Raw genomic sequence first — 22,909 nt, forward strand, 5'->3', positions numbered from 1 at the left:
GAAAATTAGACGCAAATACGAAAATAGAAAACATTAGCGTTGTATAATAAAGTGAGGCCTTGTGTTGAATGTTAGTTAAGTTATAATACAATATTAAAATATTGTTTGCTTAAGTGTGCAATTGTTATCAATAGAGCAGGTAGTCTAGTCGACAAGTTGAAAATGGAACAAAATAGAGATACTACTCTTAAAATTATGTGCGATAGCTCATCCGGAATGACGTCTAGAAAAATGTGCTAAAAGCGTGTATTAGCACATAATAAATTGCAAAAGTTATAGACCATTAAAGATGAAAAAATAATGGCATTTAGTTTTTTGCCAATATTTAATAAACTATTAATATTTAAGAAATTTCAATAAAGATTCTGAAAGAGGAGGAAATTTCTAATAAAAAACTCTTGACTCCCAGAACTCTATCTCCATTATTTATAATGTTAATTTAACGCTGAAAATAGGTCTGCGGTTGACATTTTTAGGATTCGCGCGTGGCGTCAAAAGCGACTACGGCACATTAATTAATTTATTTAAGGTATTGAATATTTTTTTTTAAATTTGAAAAAATTATGGTGTGTTCTGAACACTATAATTAATTTATTCCCGTTAAAAATTTTACTTAAAGTTAATTTTTCAACAAGTTAAATAATTGTTAACTAACGAAATTTTCTCGAACGACCGTCTTAATTGTAAGTGAAAAAAAATGTTTAAATAATGGTCGTAAAAATATTTCGCTTCGTAGAGCCTTTCTTACATACATACTTAACAAGATCGTGCCATAAAAGTTAAAAAAATATTTATACTTTGTTTATAACAATTTTTTTACTTAAACAAAAACTTAAAAATCCATGTAATGATGTTAAAAAAAATTTTGAAGTTATACTTCTTTAGGCGCGTTATGAAAAATTTATGAGAGTGAAATTTTACGATGCGCGCGCACCTGTGACACAAAATTGGGAGTGTGATTATAGCGTGCGCGAGCGAGATAGGAATAAGACAATCTACAAGTAAAAAGAAATAGAATATGCGTGAAGTTCGTATGCCAAGAATTTTGAATGACCATAATGACATTTGTCATTTACCTTTTAAACAAATAAAGGAGTTTTTATTATTTTTTCAAAGAAATTTAGCAATGCTTTTTCACAAAGACCTATTGTTACTTAGTTAAAAGGTTATGAAACATACGTAGTTATTAAATATTGAATGAATAATATAATAAAATAATAAATAATAATAATTATTAATATTAATTAATAATTTAATAATATACTAAATATTATTACATTATTAACGTTAAATATTTGTTACTATTTATTTAATATTTTGAAAAAAATAAAGAAATCCAAAGAAGTAAAACTTCTTACGCGCGTACATAAGTACACGTACCCTTTTTTTTTTCTAAATCATCATATAATCGTTTTTTTATTAATACAAGATATTTATTGATTTGCAAAAAAAAAATTCCCGCCATTTGTTGATAAAATTTTTTTAAACAAATTGATTAAATCAATATTTTTAAAAAAAAAATTAACACAACTTTATTACATTACAAATTTTATATATAAACTTCTAAAATTAACAAAAACAACCATATATAACAAAGTATAGAAAAAAATTTTTTGGAAATTTTTTGATTATCATGAATATTACTTTTATTTAAAATTAAAAAAAAATTTTTCTACACTTTGTTATATATGGTTGTTTTTGTTAATTTTAGAAGTTTTAGAAAAAAAATAAACAAAGGTTGAATATTTGTTTATAACAAATTGGTAAGTTAATAAACAATAGAATTGTTGATTAAAAAAAAAAATTTTTCTGTTACTTTATAGAAGACTGTCAATTATGATTTTCAGGAAAAAAAAAATTTCTTAACTAATTATTTAAACAATAGAAAATTTAAAAAAACGATTATAAACAATTAAAAATTGTTATTAAGGAAAAATTTTTTTTTAAAAAATCATAAAATTTTTAATGTAATAAAGTTGTGTTAAATTTTTTTTTAAAAATATTGATTTAATCAATTTGTTTAAAAAAAATGTATCAACAAATGGCGGGAATTTTTTTTTTGCAAATCAATAAATATCTTGTATTAATAAAAAAACGATTATATGATGATTTAGAAAAAAAAATTTTTTTTTAACATCATTACATGGATTTTTAAGTTTTTGTTTAAGTAAAAAAATTGTTATAAACAAAGTATAAATATTTTTTTAACTTTTATGGCACGATCTTGTTAAGTATGTATGTAAGAAAGGCTCTACGAAGCGAAATATTTTTACGACCATTATTTAAACATTTTTTTTCACTTACAATTAAGACGGTTGTTCGAGAAAATTTCGTTAGTTAACAATTATTTAACTTGTTGAAAAATTAACTTTAAGTAAAATTTTCAACGGGAATAAATTAATTATAGTGTTCAGAACAACATCCGTAATGCACTAACACAAGCTGATGATAGAGTGTCGTGGAGGCAGCAAGTTAACGTTGGGGCTTTTCAAGAAATTATAAAAAGTGTAGATAAATAAACAATATACGTTTATCCTTTAAATCTAAATCCCTAGTTTCACTAACCTCAGCTATAAATGCAAATCTGAATAGAAAATCTATTGTCGTGGAATAGTTGTACTAGTTTCGTATTCAAGATCGCAATCTTGTTTTGTGTCGGGTAGTTTATGGCCTGAATGTGTACGTGTATAGGTTTTCGGTCATAAATTCGCGGTAAATATCTGCTATCGCTTCGAACTAATGCGTGGTCGTAAAATATTTACGTCACATTCTATAAAATACATGTATTATGAAACGAAAATAACTATTGCCTATCTAAGATGTTTTAAATAATAAATGTATTGCCGGTGGAGGTCATGAAAATAATCAGCACTTATATTATGTTACTTTAATATAAATAAAAATAAATCAGTGGCGATACAACCTCTTTAGGTCTTGGCCTCAGATGTCTGAATCTGTTTCATGATCATTTTTAAATCTAATAGGCAAGTAGGTGATCAGCCTCCAGTGCCTGACACACGCCGTCGACTTTTTGGGTCTAAGACATGTCGGTTTACTCACGATATTTTCCTTCACCGTTCGAGCAAATGTTAAATGCGCACATAGAAAGAAAGTCCATTGGTGCACAGCCGGGGATCGAACCTACGACCTCAGGTATGAGAGTCGCACGCTGAAGCCACTACGCCAACACTGCTCTGTTACTTTAATGGTAAATTTGTCGAATCACGGCTCCACCTCCAAACGTTTTTTTACATATTATCATCACTCGGCCATGGTGTACCATGCAATAATGTGGTGGCGCATGCTCTTTAACCCCATAGAAATTTATTAGAACATGATTTGTAAAATGAATGAAAGAAGGTACAAATTTTTTATAACCTAACTTGATCACAAACGCTACTTAAGATAAAAAAAACCTAGCCTAATGTAATTCACTGGGAATTAAGAAAATATCGTTAACATCATGTATGTAATATTATCAGTTTTAAATTTTTTTAAGGGGTTCAAAGCCATGCGCCTCCTTAATATGACTTGGGGTACTACGTACAAGTCGTAAATAACGATAGATAGATGTTTTAAGGTAGAGCCATGATTGGAAAAATTTACCTAAGTAAATTCGTACCTAAATATTACCTAAGACAAATGAAATTGATTTCCTGTCAACATTATTATTTACCTTTATACATCTAGAAATGCGTTTTGGCGAATCACAGAATTTTCCTAAAATGTTAATTTCAGAGAAAATTGTGGACAAACGGAAATTTGGAAGTCTTAAATCATACTTATAATATACATATAAATATTCAATTTGCATAATGGCACGAAGTTTTTGTATATTTAACAAAAACAATGATACAAAATAATTTCAAACAACAACTAAATGATATTTTCCTAATCATAGTCATATTCCTACATGGCTTATGTGCGTTGCTAAAATATTTATCTTCTTAAAAGAAGGAGAATTGTACACGAAAACCCTCCTTTTAAAACAATTTTTAATTACAAAGCTAAGAAATCATGCAAACAACTCATTATCGCGCACGGAAACAATTTAGCCGCAATTATCCCGCGGTTATAAAACCAAACATTCCCTTCATCATTAACGAGTAATGATTAAAACACACGAACTCTAATATTATCCTTTAGGAAAGTTTATGTTAATTGTAGGGTAAAATAAAGTACACAAGAAAAGAATGTCTACCCTTTTATAGAGACTGTAAGTAGTGTTATTGGACACTTTCTTATGTGAAATATCTTTTACGGTAAATTAGGTTATTTTGACGTGACAACGTCTTATAATTCGATGGAGCCGGCTGCACGCACGAAAAAACATGACTCATGCGGCGTTACCTCGCTCTGAGGCGTTCCATTTAAGGCTTGAAGTGCAAGCGAGAGCGCGAAGCGACAGAGAGGCACAATCGGACTCCGCGCTCTTCAGCGTTCGACATCTGTCTCTCTCCTACTTGAGTGAGCGATTCGTGACGTTGTCACGTTCAACTATCGTCAGTAAACCGACTTTACAGACAACCGATGTTTTTTAAATTACTTATTAGTCTTCAGTTAGGCTAGATCGTAGTGTTAAGTTGTGTTTTTGTCAATTTTTTAAAAAAAGTTTAGGAGAAATGTAAAATGTAATTTAAAACCTGCACCTGCAAACCAACACTTCAAAATGTACAATAATTAATAATAATATAATTCCATTTCCAGGAGCATTTAGCTACATTAAAGGAAGAAGTACCTGGTGTAGACACAACTAAGCTGGAACAGGTTATGTCGGCTGCATATGCGCTCATCAGTCCTGAATTACAGGAAGTCAGCTTACCAGACTTCCCGATAGACAACCTTCATGCTGCAGCCTTAATTCTGGTATTTATTTTAATACTATTCACTAACAATATATTTATAATAAAATTTCGAAATGTATGGATTCTGAGATCGACAAAATATCTTGATATAAATTCGCAAGTCACAGAAATTACACTAGCCAAATTAGATTTCGAATCTACAGAAGCATTACTACATATCTTGGTATGACTTTGAGGTTTCAAAAACTAACACAGACAGTGCACGATCATAACAACTTTCAGCTACACTCTCAAATACATGCGCATACACACCCATTCACACACTCACTCATTCTTAATTTGTAACACTATTTTTTTAAACTGTTTTAAACATGTACCACATAATGATTGTTTTCTAGTTATCCACAACACAGGGCGTCCATAGTGTGGGGACTAGCGATATATGAATTCTTTATACAGTTTTTATTATTATTATATTATTTTAACAAATTCTAATCAGAAGTTGTTCAGGATGATAAATGTATGGCTGTTACCAGAAATAGAAACTTATAACTTTGCGTTGTTCTTAATGTTAGTAAATCAATAAGAAGTGGTTTTTATTTGTCTTTTTGATAGATTTAATGTGTTGCGTGTTGCTACGTGTCCTTGAGACTATTATATTATCGTGTGTGTTCAGGTTAAGCATGAAATGGAATCGTAATTTATTAATAATCTATAAGAAAATATATAAACTAGTTTGCAAATTAAAACGGGCATCTAATAATGAATGGAATTTAAATGACGTAGACTGTATACTTATAATCGTGTAAATTAATACGAGATAAGTGAATACTGGTAATTTTTTTATTAATTTTTGATGAATTCTTTAAAATCTATGTACCTACATTGCCAAACAATAAGAAGTCAGCAATAAAGACAGGAACATTTTTTTTAATATCACCTAATAACGAGAGTGAATGCCTCAAGTTCAAGTGGTAGACAAGAATTGGTATTGTAAATAAATAAATAAATTAAATGTGTAAACATTTTAAGTAAATATGCATTACAATGTGTAAGATTTGGGAACCCTTTTAAGTAAGAAATACCTGTGTCAGGGTTCCCAGCTCTTCCATAACAAACTTAATTATACATTCCTTTAAATATCTAATCTAATATATAAAATTCTCGTGTCACAATGTTCGTTACTCCTCCGAAACGGCTCGACCGATTCTTATGAATTTTTTTATTTAAATTCAGTAAGTCTGAGAATCGGACAGCATCTATTTTTCATCCCTCTAAATGTTAAGGGTGATCCCACCCCTAAATTTTTATTTTTTAGACAACTTTTTTGTTATTACTTACTTGTTTATGGTACAGCATTCAAAAATACAAATAACCCTTAATTTTCACCCCTCTACGATCAACCCCTATATTTTATTATAGTAGATAGTAGTTATTTTTATTGAACTAATAAAAATGTTTCCTAGAAATAATATACATGGCAAAACAAACGTTTGCCGGGTCAGCTAGTATTTATATATAATTTAATTACATCTTGTATTTTATTTTATGTATTTATTTTAGTTTTCAAGACAATGTACAGGACAACGTCTGCTGGTTCCGCTAGTTATGATATTTTTTTTTCAGAAAAACAACCCAAACATCCCTCCACATACACTTCTATACTTCTTATATCCATACAAGACCTTCATATCGAAAGAACACGCTAAAAACGTTGAGACAGTATTAGATAATCTTTACATAGAAACGAAACCAAAGTGGAATATTAGTTTACACTGTGTAGAAGTTAAGGGAAAACAGGCTTTAGTTAGTATGGAGATTAATGGTGTTAAGAGCGAGTTTGCCGTGCCCTGTGGTGACCGTAGAAGTAGGAGAGAAGAGAAAGGAATCGTAAAAACAGAGTACCAGAGTCGGCTTTTGAACGAACTACTTTTGAGTCATAGTGCTGGTGATTTTTGTGTTATTGGTAAGTTTTAATTGATTGTAAAAGAAATTAAATTAATTAAGGATTTCGTTATGATTCTTTTATATTAACTGAATTAGTGTGAAATTAGTGAATCCCGCTATGGCAGAAAAATAACACGTAATTTTTTTTCAATGCTACCTTTTGGTAAGGGACAAAAAATAAAAATCCCTTTATCTGCAAGAAATATAAGAGCGATTATATTAATTTGTTATACACAAAATCATGCATAACGTCAAATTTATAATGGATGAAATGGATATTATAATAATAATTTAAATCTTATTATTTTTTGATATAGATACCGGCAAACTTCTTGAGCATTAAACAAGGGAGTGGGGAAAAGTTTGCGCATCGCTGGACACGACCGTCAAATAATTTACCAATCACGCGATCGACACGTCACTCTCCCCTCCTAGTGATACCTAAAAATAGATTCTGCGCAGGCAAGGACATTTGTTCAAGATGTTTGCCGGTATCTGTATCTGTGTGCCTTTTTAAGCAAAGGCCTCCTCCAAAACCAGCCCGCCTGCCATGTACCACCTGCTGTTTCCTTAATCTGGTCTAAATAGTCTTTCTCTTTTGCGTTTATTGTACCTTGCGCACCAGTTTACCACTTTATTGCTCCATTTTTCTGTTCCATGCCCATTTACAGTTAAGTTTATTTATTTTCATTGTGACCTCTGCAACCTTTTTTTTAATGATGTATTCCTTATTTTATATTTTCTTCCCTTATTATGGTTCCAACGATCTTTGACATATGTACTTTTGTATGCTGCGCTTTAGTATGCTCCATAGTTGAGATCCATATGCTAGTACAGGTAGTACACAAGCATTGAAAAGTGTTCTTTGACCATGCTCGATTCTTATTTTTCATGACTTCTCCATAAGGTTTTAAAATAGCTATTATAATTAAAATCTAAATTGTAAACTGAGCTAAATAATACACGCCGTAATTTTTTAAATTCTTAAATTCCAGGACCAAAAGGCTGTGGTAAAAGCCTTCTAATCAGCCAACTCGCATCCTTATTAGGTTATACAATAGAGCCTATAGTCCTTTACCAGGATATGACGGCGAGAGATTTGATTCAACAACGTACTACATTGGAAAATGGCGATACTGTGTGGAGGAACTCTGCCCTCGTTGAAGCTGCTTTAAAAGGCCGATTGGCTGTGTTGGACGGATTACATAGAATACACGCTAGCACGCTCGCAGTTTTGCATAGGTTAATTTTTTCTACTACAAAAACAAACACACGATACACAAATTGACGTACATAAAAATGCATATTTTTATTGTGTAATATTAAGAGGTAGGTATTTTTTCATAGAACAGGGGCAAATGGTCTCAAGTGAAACCGCCTATGGGCACTGTCAATGCCAGAGGGTTTGCCAGTGTGTCGCCGGCTCGTTTAATTAATTATAGTGTATTTTCTTTGCCATATAAAAACAGCTTTTAGTTAATAGAATAATGAATAAAAGAGAAATTATTTTATTTTTTTGGAACGGAAACAAGAATATTTTTTGGAATCATTTTTAAAACGCACTTTATTTTTGGCCAAGTCTTTTGTTAATTTATAATTTTGTAGACGATTATTTATCAATGTATGGCAGCTTTGGAAATAATTATTTTAATGTTCCAGATTAGTCCACGATAGAGAATTGCAGTTACACGATGGAACTCGGCTGATCCGTCATGACAGATATGATGAGCTCATCGCATCAGGAATATCTCCTAAACAATTAGAAGAAAGTGGGGTTAAGAGGATACATCCTGCTTTTAGGTAATTTCTTATGTGTGTCTGGTTTTCATAATATTTTTGTATAGAACAGTGGGCAAAATAATAAAAAAAATATATTTTGATAACAGGATAGTAGCACTAGCAGAGCCACCCGTACTCGGTCGTGGCCCTCACTGGCTGTCACCGGAGATACTCAGCCTCTTCATCTTCCACGAGATGAGAAATCTGAGCAAAAATGAAGAAATATTTATCATCAATTCCTTGGTATGTTTCGCGGTCACTGGTACACAGCCGATAGTTAAAAAAACAGATTTTTCGCGGTCGCAGATATGTGACTGATGCAAAAAATAAATAAAAACAGTTTTTGAAGCGTACACAAACCGACATAACATTTATATATATAAAAATTTAACATTTTTTCTGTTGACGTTCATAAGTGACTTGTTTATCTATACGAATTAAGTTATTTTGAGTTTGAGTTTTAGTTTGACGTGCATTCAAAATCGGCAAACTGATTAGAGTCGCCTATGGTTACTGCAATTGGGATAATAAAAGTCAATTTTGGTTTGCAATTTTATAACAAAAAAAATTTCTGGCTTTCTGAAATTGAAAACGGTATTCCGTATTCAAGAAAAGAGCGTACCAATTCTTAAAGGCCGGCATCGCACTTGCGAACCTACTGGCAATGTGTGTGTCCATGGGCGGCATCAGGTGCCTCCTATTTCATTTAGAGAGAGCGTTAATGTTGGCTTTTAATTTTTCAGTATGGAGACATATCGCAACCTCTACATTCCATAATAGATTTAGCAGACCAACTACGATACTCAAATGACACAACACTTAGTAATCTATCATCTTCACTATCCACTCGACAACTCCTAAGAATCGCGAGTAGAATGTCCCATTACCCAACAGATTCGGCCTACGAAACCATTCAAAGGACATTTCTGGCAAAATTCCTCCCTAACTTAGCGAGGCGAGCGCTAGATGGCGCCAGTCAGAAGATAGGCATCGAACAACCGCAGCGTTTCGGAAAGTTTACTGAAAAAAAAGTGAAGTGCTCAACACAAAATGGCGTCCTCACAATCGGTGATACAACCACCGAGGTATACAAAACGGACGCCCTAACAAAAGTACCAGACATTTTGTTCTACGACGTACCACAGCACGTGAGACTATTGGAGTGGTTATTGCAAGACTTCCTGCTGGGAAATCACTTACTTCTAGTGGGGAATCAAGGTGTGGGGAAGAATAAAATCGCTGATAGATTATTGCAGCTCCTAAATCGGCCAAGAGAGTATATTCAACTCCACAGAGATACCACAGTTCAGTCCCTAACTGTGCAACCGTCGGTCCGTGATGGGGTTGTCATATACGAAGATTCACCGTTGGTGAAGGCGGTCAAGAACGGGCATATCTTAGTGGTTGATGAGGCGGATAAGGCACCCACGCATGTCACGTGCATCTTGAAGACCTTGGTGGAGAATGGGGAGATGATTTTGAGTGATGGCAGGAGGATTGTGCCGAAGGATATGATTGATAGCTCTGGTGGTGAGGTGGCGAGTTTCATTCCTGTACATGATGATTTTAGGATGATAGTGCTGGCTAATAGACCAGGTTTTCCGTTTTTGGGGAACGATTTCTTTGCTTCTCTTGGTGAGTTTCTTTTTATTTATTTTCCTATTTTAACAGTAACTTAATATTAATACGATAGAAAGCTATAAGCGCAATAGGCGTTCATTGCGTTTTGAAGATATTGTGTTTGTTTGTTCTCTCATTCTTACCTTACATATTTTTTCATAATTAAAAAAACGTGTGGCACTCGGGGACCGCCGATAAAACTATTGCATAGCATTTTTTATTAACTTATGCAATTATAATTATTTATTTATGCAGTATTTATTTTCTTTGATATTAATTCAAGTTTTTTCTTTGATAATATTTCAATCTAACACTCTACCAGACTCAGACTAAAACGCCTATATAGTCTGTCTCACTCTAACGCGTACCGGCTCACCGGCCGCGCTCTCGCTCGCACAATCGCGTCAGAGAGATGGGAATGCGCAGTATGCGTTCTGTCCCACTCTAACGCGTATTTGCCGCACCTATACGTCATCGTGTGTTAGGTTTTTTTCGTTAAGGGAATTTCTTGATTCGGTCGCGCTGAAAGCCCGTGATAAAATCTATGCAATAGCTTAATAAAATTAAACAATTTCAAAATTTCTAGGTGATCTTTTCTCGTGTCACGCGGTGGACAATCCTTCGATAGAATCGGAGTTAGAATTACTGAGGTCGTATGGACCAAACGTCCCCGAAGACGTTATGAAGAAATTGGTGCAAGCTTTCGCCTTATTGAGGAACATGGCTGACCAGGGCCAGCTGACGTATCCTTACTCCACAAGAGAGCTGGTTAATATTGTCAGGCATTTGCAGGTATGACTTTAAACTTTGTCTTTGGATGTTCCTATTTCGTAAGTTTCATGTTTCGGTTATGTAAAAATTACTGTTTCAAGATATAGTTACGTAACCAAGTTAGTAAACAAGTGTTTAAATCAAGCGCGTTGGCCTAGTGGCTTCAGCGTGCGACTCTCATCCCTGAGGTTGTAGGTTCGATCCCCGGCCATACACCAATGGACTTTCTTTCTATGGGCGCATTTAATATTTTCTCGAACGGTGAAGGAAAACATCATGAGGAAACCGACATGTCTTAGACCCAAAAAGTCGACGGCGTGTATCAGGCACTGGAGGCTGATCACCTACTAACCTATTAGATTTAAAAATGATCATGAAACAGATTCAGAAATCTGAGGCCAAGACCTAAGGAGGTTGTAGCGCCACTGATTTTTTTATTATGTATTTTTGTATCATAAAAAAATATTTTTATAAAAAAATTAAAAATTTAGGGGTGGATCACCCACCACCACATTTAGGGGGTTGAAAGATAGATAGAAAAAATTCATAAGAATCGGTCGAGCCGTTTCGGAGGAGTATGGGAACGAACATTGTGACACTAGAATTTTACATATTATATATTCTCATTTTCCTGACTTGGAGTTACTTACTTTAATGTCGAAGGAATTCTCGAAATATATGTCATGACTGACATAAGATCAAGAGACACCGAGACCCGTGTCTTACATTTCTTCGGAATTTTCAGAAATATCCAGACGAGGATCTGGCCACGGCGATAGGTAACGTGTTCGATTTCGATCGATACAGCAAAGATATGTCCGACACGTTACTAGAGGTTTTACATTCGAGCGGTCTCCCCACCGAAGGAGTGCTGGAAGGCAGATCTAAAGATGCCTTGAAGAAGATTCAGCTTTCTATTGAGAGGACTAGTGGGTGAGACTATTGAATTATCAAAACTCAAACTCAAAACTCAAAATATCTTTATTCAAGTGGGTAATTAAGTACACTTTTGAATTGTCAAGTTAAATTAATTGTAAATTTACATTTACTACCAGTTCGCAAGTCAAGGGCGTAGAGCGGGTAAGAAGAACTGGCAAGGAACTTTCCGCCACTCTTTTTAATCGCCAAGTATTGTCATACAAATTGTTTGAACTGGAGCAAATCAATCCCAAGGATTAGGATCATTTAAGTATTCCTCAAATTTATAAAACGCTTTATTGATTAATCAACGTATAACGAGGGATTTGGATTTATTTAGTGATAATTCTCTAATTTCGCTTGGGAGTTTGTTGTAAAAACGAATACAATTTCCATATAAGGAGTGGTTTATCATATTATAATATAGCCTTTTAATTCCGAAACTCTGTGATTTTATATATGAGCACTTTAATATATTTTTCACTCCAGTATATCTCTTTATCATACTTATTGTCTCATATATTATTATATCAGCGATTTGAAGTATATGAAAGCTTTTGCCTCTTCTACCGCTGTTCAGAGAAGTTGTTTGGACTAATACCTGCAGAGTTTCATCATCAGACTTCAAATTCGAGGTCCGTCCACAACTGAGTTTTTAAGGCAGTTTTCACCACTACGTGGAACCAGCTGTCTCCTGAAGTATTTCTGGACCAATTCGACTTAGGGTCCTTCAAGAAAAAAGCGTCCCAATTAAAAACAAAATTATTATAAAACTAAAATTATTATAGTTTGAAAGTCGATGAAACGAAAAAGCGACAACTACACAACTATGCTAAAGTTTTCACTTCAAAAGGTTGTAGCGTCACTAATTTATATATTTTATCTAATTATCCATAATTATTGTATAGGCTAGATTGTAATTTATTGTCACTCTCTTTTTGATTACTTTTTTGTTTAAATTTACATTAACTGCTAGTTCTCAAAGGTAACGGAGGTGAAGAACTGGCAATTAACTCGCCGTCATTATTTTATTCATCAACGGTTTTTGTATAACAAAATATCTAAGGGATTGCAACTATTAAACCATACATTTAAAAAAAAGGGTCATATATATAAATATAACCCATTTAAGAAAAAAGGGATTTTCTATAGGTATATTGTTACCTTATACGTAAATGTTACCGACATTTTAATTATTTTTTTAACAGGCAAGATGTATCATCACCAAAACACGGAAAGGAAGATCCAAAAAATGAGCCACACGTAGGTGGGAACACTTGGGCGGGTGGAACTGGTGGGAGGGATACGGCTGGCTTGGGCGGCAAGGGCGGACCGTACAGGTTGGATAAGGGGCATGATGTCCATCAGGTATTGTTGTATATTATTTTATTATAATTATTGTATTTTGATAAGTGGATAATTAAAATGCGTAGTTAAGTTCATTAAATTAATTTCCTTTAATACAAATTGCTAAGTTTAAAAAATTCTAGATATACATATATATATAGTAGCTGACCCGACAAACGTTGTTTTGTCATATATATAATTTCTAAGAAACATTGTTTTAGTTCAATAAAAATAACTAGCTACAATAATAAAAAATAGGGGTTAATCGTAGAGGGGTGAAAATTAGGGGTTGTATGTATTTTTGTATGCTGTATCTTAAAAATAAAAAGAATTGGGGTGGACACCCCTTATCACTTAGGGGTTTGAAATATAGATAGTAGCCGATTCTCATACTTATTGTGCCTAAAAAATTTCATAAGAATCGGTCGTGCCGTTTGGGATTAGTATGGGAACGAACATTGTGACACGAGAATTTGTTATAGAGATTTTATAGTACAGGAGGCAAACGGGCAGGATCAATTGGTGTGAAGTGATACCGCTGCCCATGGACACTCTTAATGCCAGCTAGCGAGTGCGTTGCCGGCCTGTAAATTATTAAAAAATTTTATACGCGAAATTTTATTAGTACAGCTCAAAAATCGTTTATAAATTTAAATTCGATATTATGGCGTTGAAAAGTATTATAACTTTTATATTATTAAAATGTTTTTGCAGTTGTCAGATGCTGAAAAAGATGACATTCCGGATCACGTGAAGGAGGCTGCGCGTGCGATGAACAGAAAAGCATTTGCGGAACGTCTCAAGGAGATCAATATGAGTGAATACGATGCCAAATTGTATGGACAGTTTTTAAGAGCTGTTCAACCGCAGGTATTTAGTTCATTCAGTTTTAATAGTTTATAGACATTGTCTTTGGTCTTGTATTACTGGAATAAAAAATAAACAAAAAGATAACAATATATTTATTTATTTTATTTATTTATTCACACTTTGTTGCTTTATAATATAAAAAATTAACATAATTACATGTAAAGGAATTAGACGACTGGCAATTATATATAAGTTTATAAATCAAATCAAAATCATTTATTCGTTTAGGTAACACAATGTACACTTATGAACGTCAAAAAGAAATACATATTCAATGCTTCTAATTTTACATTTACTGCCAGTTTTCATACCAAGGGCGTAGAACGGAAGAGAAGAACTGAACAAACTATCCGCCGATCTTTTCAATCGCTATGTTTTTTGTTTTACGCAATGTTTGTAAGGAGCTGCAACCACACCATGTTCCAGATGACATCTTAAGTAATAAAATAATAAACAACCACTTTATCGGTCGGTCATTAATTTGAACTGGAGAAGGAACCCAAAAACCACGGTCCCTATATCCCTCCTTCTAGTACAGTTATTGAAATAAGTTAATACATTTTTTTTTAATTTGTAGGATTTAATATAAGAGATAAATTACTGTTTTATGCCGCATTTACCTGCAGCCGTAGTGAGCAGGGAAGTGGGCAGGACGAGTGTGTAAACGCCATACTTCTCTACCCACTTCCCTGCCCACTTTCCTGCCCACTTCCCTGTCCACTACCCTGTCCACTTCCGTGTCCACTTCCCTGTCCACTTTCCTGTCCACTACCCTGTCCACTTCCCTGTCCACTACCCTGTCCACTTCCCTGTCCACTTCCCTGTCCACTTTCCTGTCCACTACCCTGTCCACTTCCCTGTCCACTTCGCTGTCCACTTCGCTGTCCACTTCCCTGTCCACTTCCCTGTCCACTTTCCTGTCCACTACCCTGTCCACTTCCCTGTCCACTTCCCTGTCCACTTTCCTGTCCACTTCCCTGTCCATTTCCCTGTCCACTTCCCTGTCCACTTTCCTGTCCACTTCCCTGTCCACTTTCCTGTCCACTTCCCTGTCCACTTCCCTGTCCACTTCCCTGTCCACTTCCCTGTCCACTTCCCTGCCCACTTCCCTGTTCACTTCCCTGTTCACTTCCCTGTTCACTTCCCTGTTCACTTCCCTGTTCACTTCCGTGCCCACTGCCTTGTCCACTTCCTTGCTCACTACGGCTGAATGTAAATGCGACATTGGATTTCATTTAAACACGCACTTCATTGTTACATTAAAGTTTACCACATCACACATAGTACTAAATCTACGGTACATACAAACTATTTTACGTGACACTACGTGTACAATTTTCTAAATAATCAAAAATCTAAATATAGCTGAAATAAAATAAAAATTTTTCAGATAAGTGCTTTAAGAGGTGTATTGGCGGAGTTGCAAGCGAAGAAGAAAGAGAGACAGTGGAGTAGACACCAAACTAGCGGGGAATTGGATGATGGCAAAATTATCGAAGGTGCTCATTTTTATATTTATGTTATGTTTCTATGAAAACTTAAGCGCTCCATATGTGGAACTATACTCTGATTTTTAATTCCGTATAATTCTGACAGCTATCATTTTTGACATGTCAGAGATTACAAACCTTTTTGGCCGCGCACATTTTTCAATTTCAATACGAGTCTGAACATACATTTTATTTGTTAGTGAATGTATCCATTTTCTTAAGGGCGGTGCTCCATATTAATAGTGGTTTTACGGCGAGTGATAATTACGTCCCAATCAATCAATGTGACAGACGCGACGTGACAGCTAACATTTTTTTTTAAAGTTTACTAAACCTAGAATTAGTAGGCAGTGATGCCAGCTCAAGAATGTATCGAAGTTACTTTAAAGTAATTAAAGTTAATTCGATGTATTGTTCATGATATTGAAATATTTGTTATTTTTGTATGATGTTACTTTTGTAAGTAAATATTTAGATTTACCTTTTTGTAGGTAAAACATAAAAAAATACGTAGCGTTTTTTTTTTGCCCTCAAATGGGTCAAATTTGTCCCTTTTTCGGTGGAGAACTTTTTTAGTAGCAACACTTATGAAATGTTAGAATCTGTCAATAATCTCCAATTGCGTGACGTAATACTTGAACGCTCCCATAGCCAATTTAAGTAAAAATTTAATTAAAAAAAATAGTTAAGATTTTAATACCTAAATTTTTAAAATAGGTGGTTTGTGCCGTAATTTGATAAATTCAATGGATTGCTATTTAAAACAATTGTTAAATAATATTTTTAATTTTTTTTACTTTTTTAGGTATTACAGGTGAGAAATCAATTTACAGGCGTCGAACTGAACAAGATCCACCTCCGGGTTCTCCCCCGGAAAAGCCAAAGCGGTTAAGAGTTGTTCTAGATGTCTCTGGCAGTATGTATAGGTATGTTTGAAGCTCTTAATTTTTTAATTAATTTTAAACAGCTGTGGGCATACATTAAATATTTTATATTGTATTGTAGAATCATTTTTAAATGTCCAGTAATTTTGTACACATATATATCTTTTATATGTAAAACAGCCTTTTATGACAAGTTTTCTCGTTTAAAAATGGTATTAATTTGGTATATTTAGTCCACGTTTTATAAAGACGAAAGTGTTTTTTGTCTATAGCTTCTAAACGAATGTATGGATTATGATGTGGTTTTATTAGAAAGATGACGTGATCGAGTTATGTTCAGGTTTCTGAACAGGTCTTTTTGCCTTTTTTTTTTATTGAAATACTAGTTGACCCGGCAAACGTTTGTTTTGCCATGTATATTATTTCAAGGATACATTTTTTGTAGTTTAATAAAAATATATCTAAACTATCTACAATAATAAAAAAGGGGTCGATCGTAGAGGCGTGAAAATTAGGGGTTGTATGTATTTTTGTATGCTGTATCATAAAAAAATAAAAACAAAAAAAAATCTAAATTTTTTTTTGGGATGGACACCACTTATCACTTAGGGGTTCGAAAGATAGATAGTATCTGATTCTCAGACTTACTGAATATGCATAAAAAATTTCATAAGAATCGGTCCAGCCGTTGCGGAGGAGTATGGGAACGAACATGACATAAATAAAATGACGGAAACGGTACTAACGTGTTATGATGTTATTATTTTTGACTAGGTTCAATTCGTTAGACGGACGTCTCGAACGTTCGATGGAGACCGTAGTTCTTCTAACGGAGGCCCTGAAGGGGTACGAGACCCGAATAAGATATGACATGTTTGGGCATTCTGGGGAGGAACACGCCCTGGAGTTGATACGAGTGGACAGACCGCCCCAGAACGAGAAAGAAAGATTACAGGTTAGAAGATTTATTCTATTATTATTTATTTAAACTAGTGCAATGAGGAGTCTTTGGAAGATGAGCTGGAGTTGATACCTGCAGCTGAGTTTCATCATCGGACGTCGAGGAAGAATACGGCATTATCACCTCGACTTTCGCCCTTCTGCAATTAAGCATTTTAGCACCACTACTTGCTCATTGAAATATTTCGTAACCACGACTTAGGGTCTTTTAAGCAAAAAGCTTACTAATTCTTGACAGACCGGCACTTGCGAGCCTTCTGGCAGTGTAAGGTGATTAGTCAGAGGACTGCCCTGCCCATTTGCCCCCACTGTACTATATTTTTGAAGTTATACTTCTTTAGGCGCGTTATGAAAAATTGATGAGAGTGAAATTTTACGATGCGCGCGCACCGTGACACAAAATTAACAGAATGAAGTTGCCCACGGAAGATGCTACGGCATTGGACATAATTTAAAAACAACATTCGAATAATAATATAATTTATGTTACACTTAATGTAAGAGAATAATAAAAATTATTTATTTAATTTTTCAAATGTAAACTAAACTTTATTGACTATAATGACTCCTTTTCCAGTCTTTGATTATTTAATTGTAATTAATTATTTGCATGCAATCAAAAACTATTTTTAATAATTCCAAAGAAGTATAACTTCTTATGCGCGTACATACACGCACCCTTTTTTTTAAATCAATGTCTGTTTAAACAAATTAAATAAGGATTTATTTGAATGAAAATTAAAATCTAAATAAATCTGAAATTATATCCATTTATTTTGTTTTTAAAGATTAAGCCTTAGTAAGACAAAAACCAAGCTTGCAAGTAAAAATAGGAATGTTTGGGGTAGTGAAATATTTTTTGACAATTAAATCGTTAAAAGATTAGCTGAATGGAGGACTCAATTTAGTGACACATGTTTATTACAGATAATCCGCACAATGCATGCGCACGCGCAGTTCTGTTGGTCGGGAGACAACACGTTGTCAGCCGCTAGTCACGCCATCTCTACGTTGGCAAATGAAGATACCGATGAATCTATCGTTCTTATATTATCCGATGCCAATCTACGCAGGTATATATCAATGTATATATAATGGAAAGATGTGATCTGTATGTCTGTTAAGAAGAGTATACGAAATTGATTATTAGTTTTTCAATTTTGGTTGATATTTGTTCGACAAAAGTGCATTTTGGTAAAAAGTTATCTGCTATCTCTTTTCATTACAACCTAAACATAATAAGACAGAACGAGATGAAAGATTACTTCATTCATGTAGAAATTTGAATGATTTTATTACTATCTGGCTTTTTTACTTAGCAAACCTTTTTAGTGAGTACGTACCAACATATGAAAAATTTTGTTACCCCGTAGAGACTGTTCGCTATTCCGGAACAAAAACAAGAGCGTACCAATTCTTAAAAGGCCGGCAACGCACTTGCGAGCGAAGGCAAGCTGCGCCCATGGACACACATTGCTAGAAGTAGCAATGTGTGTCCATGGGCGGCCGTATCACTTAGCATCAGGTGAGCCTCCTGCCCGTTTGCCTCCTATTACATAAAAAAACTTCTTTCTTCAGAGTTCAAGGAATAAATAAAAAAAAACTCGATTTGGTCCAGTTTTCTCGAGTTTTGATCTTAGCAATATATTTTTCGTTTCATTTTTATATAAATGAATGTTTGTTTATAGATATGGCATTCCACCAGAGAAATTGGGAAGTATCGTGACGTCAGATCCCAGAGTTCAAGCTCACGTTATCTTCATCGGTGGTCTCGGGAATGAGGCTGATTTGTAAGTATATACTTAATCATTTTTTGAAGTGAAAACTTATTTAGCGGCGTTGTACACTTTTTGGAATGGGTAAAAAATGTTAAACTCGCGTCAGGACACGTGACCTGATCGAAAATTCGTATGTCGGATGGAGTAGACAGCTGGCGCGGCTTATTTAATGTAATATAAAGTGTCATGTTTGTGTACGATAGCGCAATAAATATTGTATTCCACCACATAAATGATAGTACTTTTATACTGATAATTAAAGCTATTCGTGCAAAATTATTCCATAACCATTCCAAAATATCAAAAATGCACAACTTTAATATTCAAGTTTTCACTTCTACCGGCACTCCCGGAGTGCAACCCGTTGTTTTTTTATACATAGGACCCCAACATATCAGGCACTTAGGTCTGGTAGGATACAACTACTGACGCTTAATAGTGGTGAAATCGTTTTTAGTGCAGAAGTCTTTTTTTTAAAGGAAAAGTTCATTTCTTAATCCTATCCTGCTCAATCGAGACTTTTGTAATTTTTCTATTTCTTATTCATTTGTAATTCATGAATCTGTGAGATTAGCTTTTTAGTTTTTAGTTTTATATTCCTACCAAATTGGTATTAATGTTTGTACATTATAAATTCGGGGACGCTTGACGGACTCATGCGATTTCTTCGATATAGAGTCCCCACATGAGTTGTGTGAGATATTCCGGGCTACTCGATTGAGAGGAAGTTGCATAGATCTGGTTAACGCAGCGACTTTTTAAGTTCTCATGTCATTTTCACACGTTTTTATAACATATTTTCAAAGGATTTGATTATCCTCATTATGACATGTGTGATCTTTGAGAGCATAAATAATATAGAAAACATATATCAGCGTTTCCCACAGGGTTATTCGACAATTTATTAAAGTTATTTGAAATTTGAACAATATCATTTAAGTTTCTTAAGTGAACAATTAAATCTGTTAATACTAAAATGATATATGTTACGTTACGTAACGTCACGCCCTACGTAAGAATTTTAGGAAGGCTAAGGTGGGGCATGGTACAAAAACTGTGGTTTCGATGTTTTTCTTTATTTACAAATAATTATAAACTTTAAAATAATTTCTTGGTGCAACAGATCGCTACTATACTGTACACGCTATTTTCTTGTGTTTCAGGATTCGACGTAAATTACCAGCGGGTCATGCGCACATATGCTTGGATGTCGCATCATTGCCACAGATAATGCAACAAATATTTGCGTCGTCATTACTACAAAATTCATGATTTTTTTAATAAAATGTTCCATAAAATTTGTATACTCTACATTGTAATAAAGGTGATTATGTAATATGACGATTAAGTGAAAATAGTTTGACTTTTTTAAATATTATGATATTGAATGTAAGATGTATAGGTATATTATTCTATGCGAAATGTATATATGATAAACGAAATTTAATAGACAATATTTTTAGTACAAATGTCCTATTTATAGCTGTTTTTAAATAAATATATATTTGTTGTTCTTTTGTTTTTTTACCATACAAGAAAGGAAACCAAATAAATCAGTAAATTACAAAAACTATTTTGATACCGATTTATCCGCCTTTAAATAAAGTCTTCCAATTAAAAGCTGGCATGTGGTTATAATATACTTTTTATCTGATTCATCTTTATGTTATATGTTGAGAAATAGCGTGGCCCTTACTGGCATTACGATGCCAGAAGGACTCCAGTGCGTTGCCATTCTTTTCAGAACAAACACAATATTTAAAGACTATGAATATTACATGTTTTCAAGAATGCTTTGAAAAATAGAATAAATTTGGGACTGCGTAAGACCATAGGCTAATAATTGACAGGTTGTAATCACAATTTGACAAAAGGTTTTATTAATATAATTACATTATACGTATAATTTGTATTGACGATTTTCTTCACCTAGTAAAGTAATAATAATAAAAATAATTAAATATTAAATTACTAAAATAATCAAATTGGTGGATGGTCATAGCAGTATATGCGGAGCCAGAGGTTACATAGGTCCGTTCCTTCAAGCGTTCCAAAGCCCCGAGAACAGAAATCCTCTCTCACACGCAAACTCCTGTCCGTGGCACAAAGGTTCCAATTTGTACCCCAGGTAGGAGAGGCGGGAAGTATCAGCCGGGTAAGATATTGAAGTCTTAGTAAGAAAGAGCAAGGCTGGCTTCGCAGTCTCCAAATGGTAGTACAGCAGCGTTCAGTGGCGTAACAATAGGGTGGCAGGGTTGGCAAAATGCCACGGGCCCCAAGAGGGCCCCTGTCCAAAAGATATGTTCTATGGATGAATGTGAAGTCTCCAATACGCATTGGGCTAGCGAGGGGACTACAGACCATTCCCTCTCACCTAAGAGAGGAGGACTATGGCCATTAGTGGGACATATACAACGTGTAATTGAGTACGCTGAAAATCTCGAAGTTTATTAAAATTAAACTGTGTAGGGACGATTTTTACTGATAGCGCCCCATTAAAATAACTGCCACAGGCATGTCCCCTGTGGTAGTCTCTGTTTCTTCTGCACCTTTATATTTCTTAGGTATATGCTCCGGGAATCTTAGCCATCGGACGAAACGCGAGTAGAATAAGGTGAACTTAGTATCACTTCATGCCAGTTTTGAAATAAACTCTGTCTGTTTAGCAGTGGTCGTCACGACGCCGCAAAATTACCTATTAGATTTAAATTTAATAGTCATAAAAAAGCTATTTTATTTTACTGTACCCAAAAAACCGTTACCATAATCCCAATAGAGATTAACTATTTAATTACTCGTTAAATATTAAAGACGTCTTCAATTTCAGGCTTTCGGCAATAAATTAGATTGTTTGCGTAAGCGAATCCAAACATTCTGTGCTCGAGTCTCCTACTCGGGATTATACTCTCGTAAGATAAATAAAGGAATTTAAGCTCGGATCAAGAAAATCCGATAAACTAAATTAAATTGTACAGACTACGAGTAGATGAAATCTAAAATTGTCTAAGCATATTAGTTTGATTAATTGCTAAGATAACGTAAAGTTTTTCTTTATTTCAGAGTTTGTACTTTTATTTATAGGTATTTATTTATATTTGACGTGTATTTATTTTTCTAAATTCTATTGTTTAATGGCTTACGAGCTTTCTATTCTCGATCTATAATCTAAAATTATTTTGCAATCCAGATTTTTTTGCAATCGAGAATCTGCATTTCAATATGACAATCAAATCAATCAGTGGCGCTGCAACCTCCTTTAGGTCTGGGCCTCAGATTTCTGAATCTATTTCATCATCATTTTTCAATCTAATAAGGAAGTAGGTGATCAGCCTCCTGTGTCCGACATACGCTGTCGACTTTTTGGGTTTAAGACATGTCGGTTTCCTCACGATGTTTTCCTTCACCGTTCGAGCGAATGTTAAATGTGCACATAGAAAGAAAGTCCAATGGTGCACAACCGGGGATCGAACCTACGACCTCAGGGATGAGAGTCTCACTTGATAACGTAAACAGTGCCATCTCCAGTGTAGTGCACTGGTTTAATACAAATAATCTTAAGTTAAACGAAAAGAAGACAAAATGTGTTAAATTTGTAACTACAAATGTAAAAAGTAGTCATTCTCAAATAATAATTAAAGACGAGGAAATAGACTTTGTTGATAATGCGGTGTTATTGGGAATTACTTTAGATAGTAAACTCCAGTGGGGCCGACACATAGAAGGTCTTTCGAATAGGCTAA

General features: G+C 34.1%; 1 protein-coding gene across 2 annotated transcripts in view; it reads left to right on the forward strand.

The window, feature by feature from the left end:
• LOC125049186 (von Willebrand factor A domain-containing protein 8) overlaps positions 1-20,683 on the forward strand; it is a 38,267-nt gene extending 17,584 nt beyond the window's left edge. For both annotated transcript variants that reach the window (XM_047648331.1, XM_047648332.1), the window contains 16 exons: positions 4,708-4,866; positions 6,432-6,771; positions 7,748-7,994; positions 8,412-8,552; positions 8,639-8,774; positions 9,275-10,166; positions 10,738-10,943; positions 11,668-11,855; positions 13,049-13,208; positions 13,902-14,057; positions 15,448-15,556; positions 16,353-16,473; positions 17,206-17,386; positions 18,319-18,464; positions 19,080-19,181; positions 20,333-20,683. In XM_047648331.1, coding sequence (XP_047504287.1) covers positions 4,708-4,866; positions 6,432-6,771; positions 7,748-7,994; positions 8,412-8,552; positions 8,639-8,774; positions 9,275-10,166; positions 10,738-10,943; positions 11,668-11,855; positions 13,049-13,208; positions 13,902-14,057; positions 15,448-15,556; positions 16,353-16,473; positions 17,206-17,386; positions 18,319-18,464; positions 19,080-19,181; positions 20,333-20,441 — 3,393 coding nt within the window. In that variant the 3' untranslated portion in view covers positions 20,442-20,683. The remainder of the gene's footprint in view (positions 1-4,707; positions 4,867-6,431; positions 6,772-7,747; positions 7,995-8,411; positions 8,553-8,638; positions 8,775-9,274; positions 10,167-10,737; positions 10,944-11,667; positions 11,856-13,048; positions 13,209-13,901; positions 14,058-15,447; positions 15,557-16,352; positions 16,474-17,205; positions 17,387-18,318; positions 18,465-19,079; positions 19,182-20,332) is intronic.
• Positions 20,684-22,909: the final 2,226 nt, after the last annotated feature.

This window comes from Pieris napi, chromosome 4 (genome assembly GCF_905475465.1).
Source record: "Pieris napi chromosome 4, ilPieNapi1.2, whole genome shotgun sequence".
NCBI classification, from domain to species: Eukaryota; Metazoa; Arthropoda; class Insecta; order Lepidoptera; family Pieridae; genus Pieris; species Pieris napi.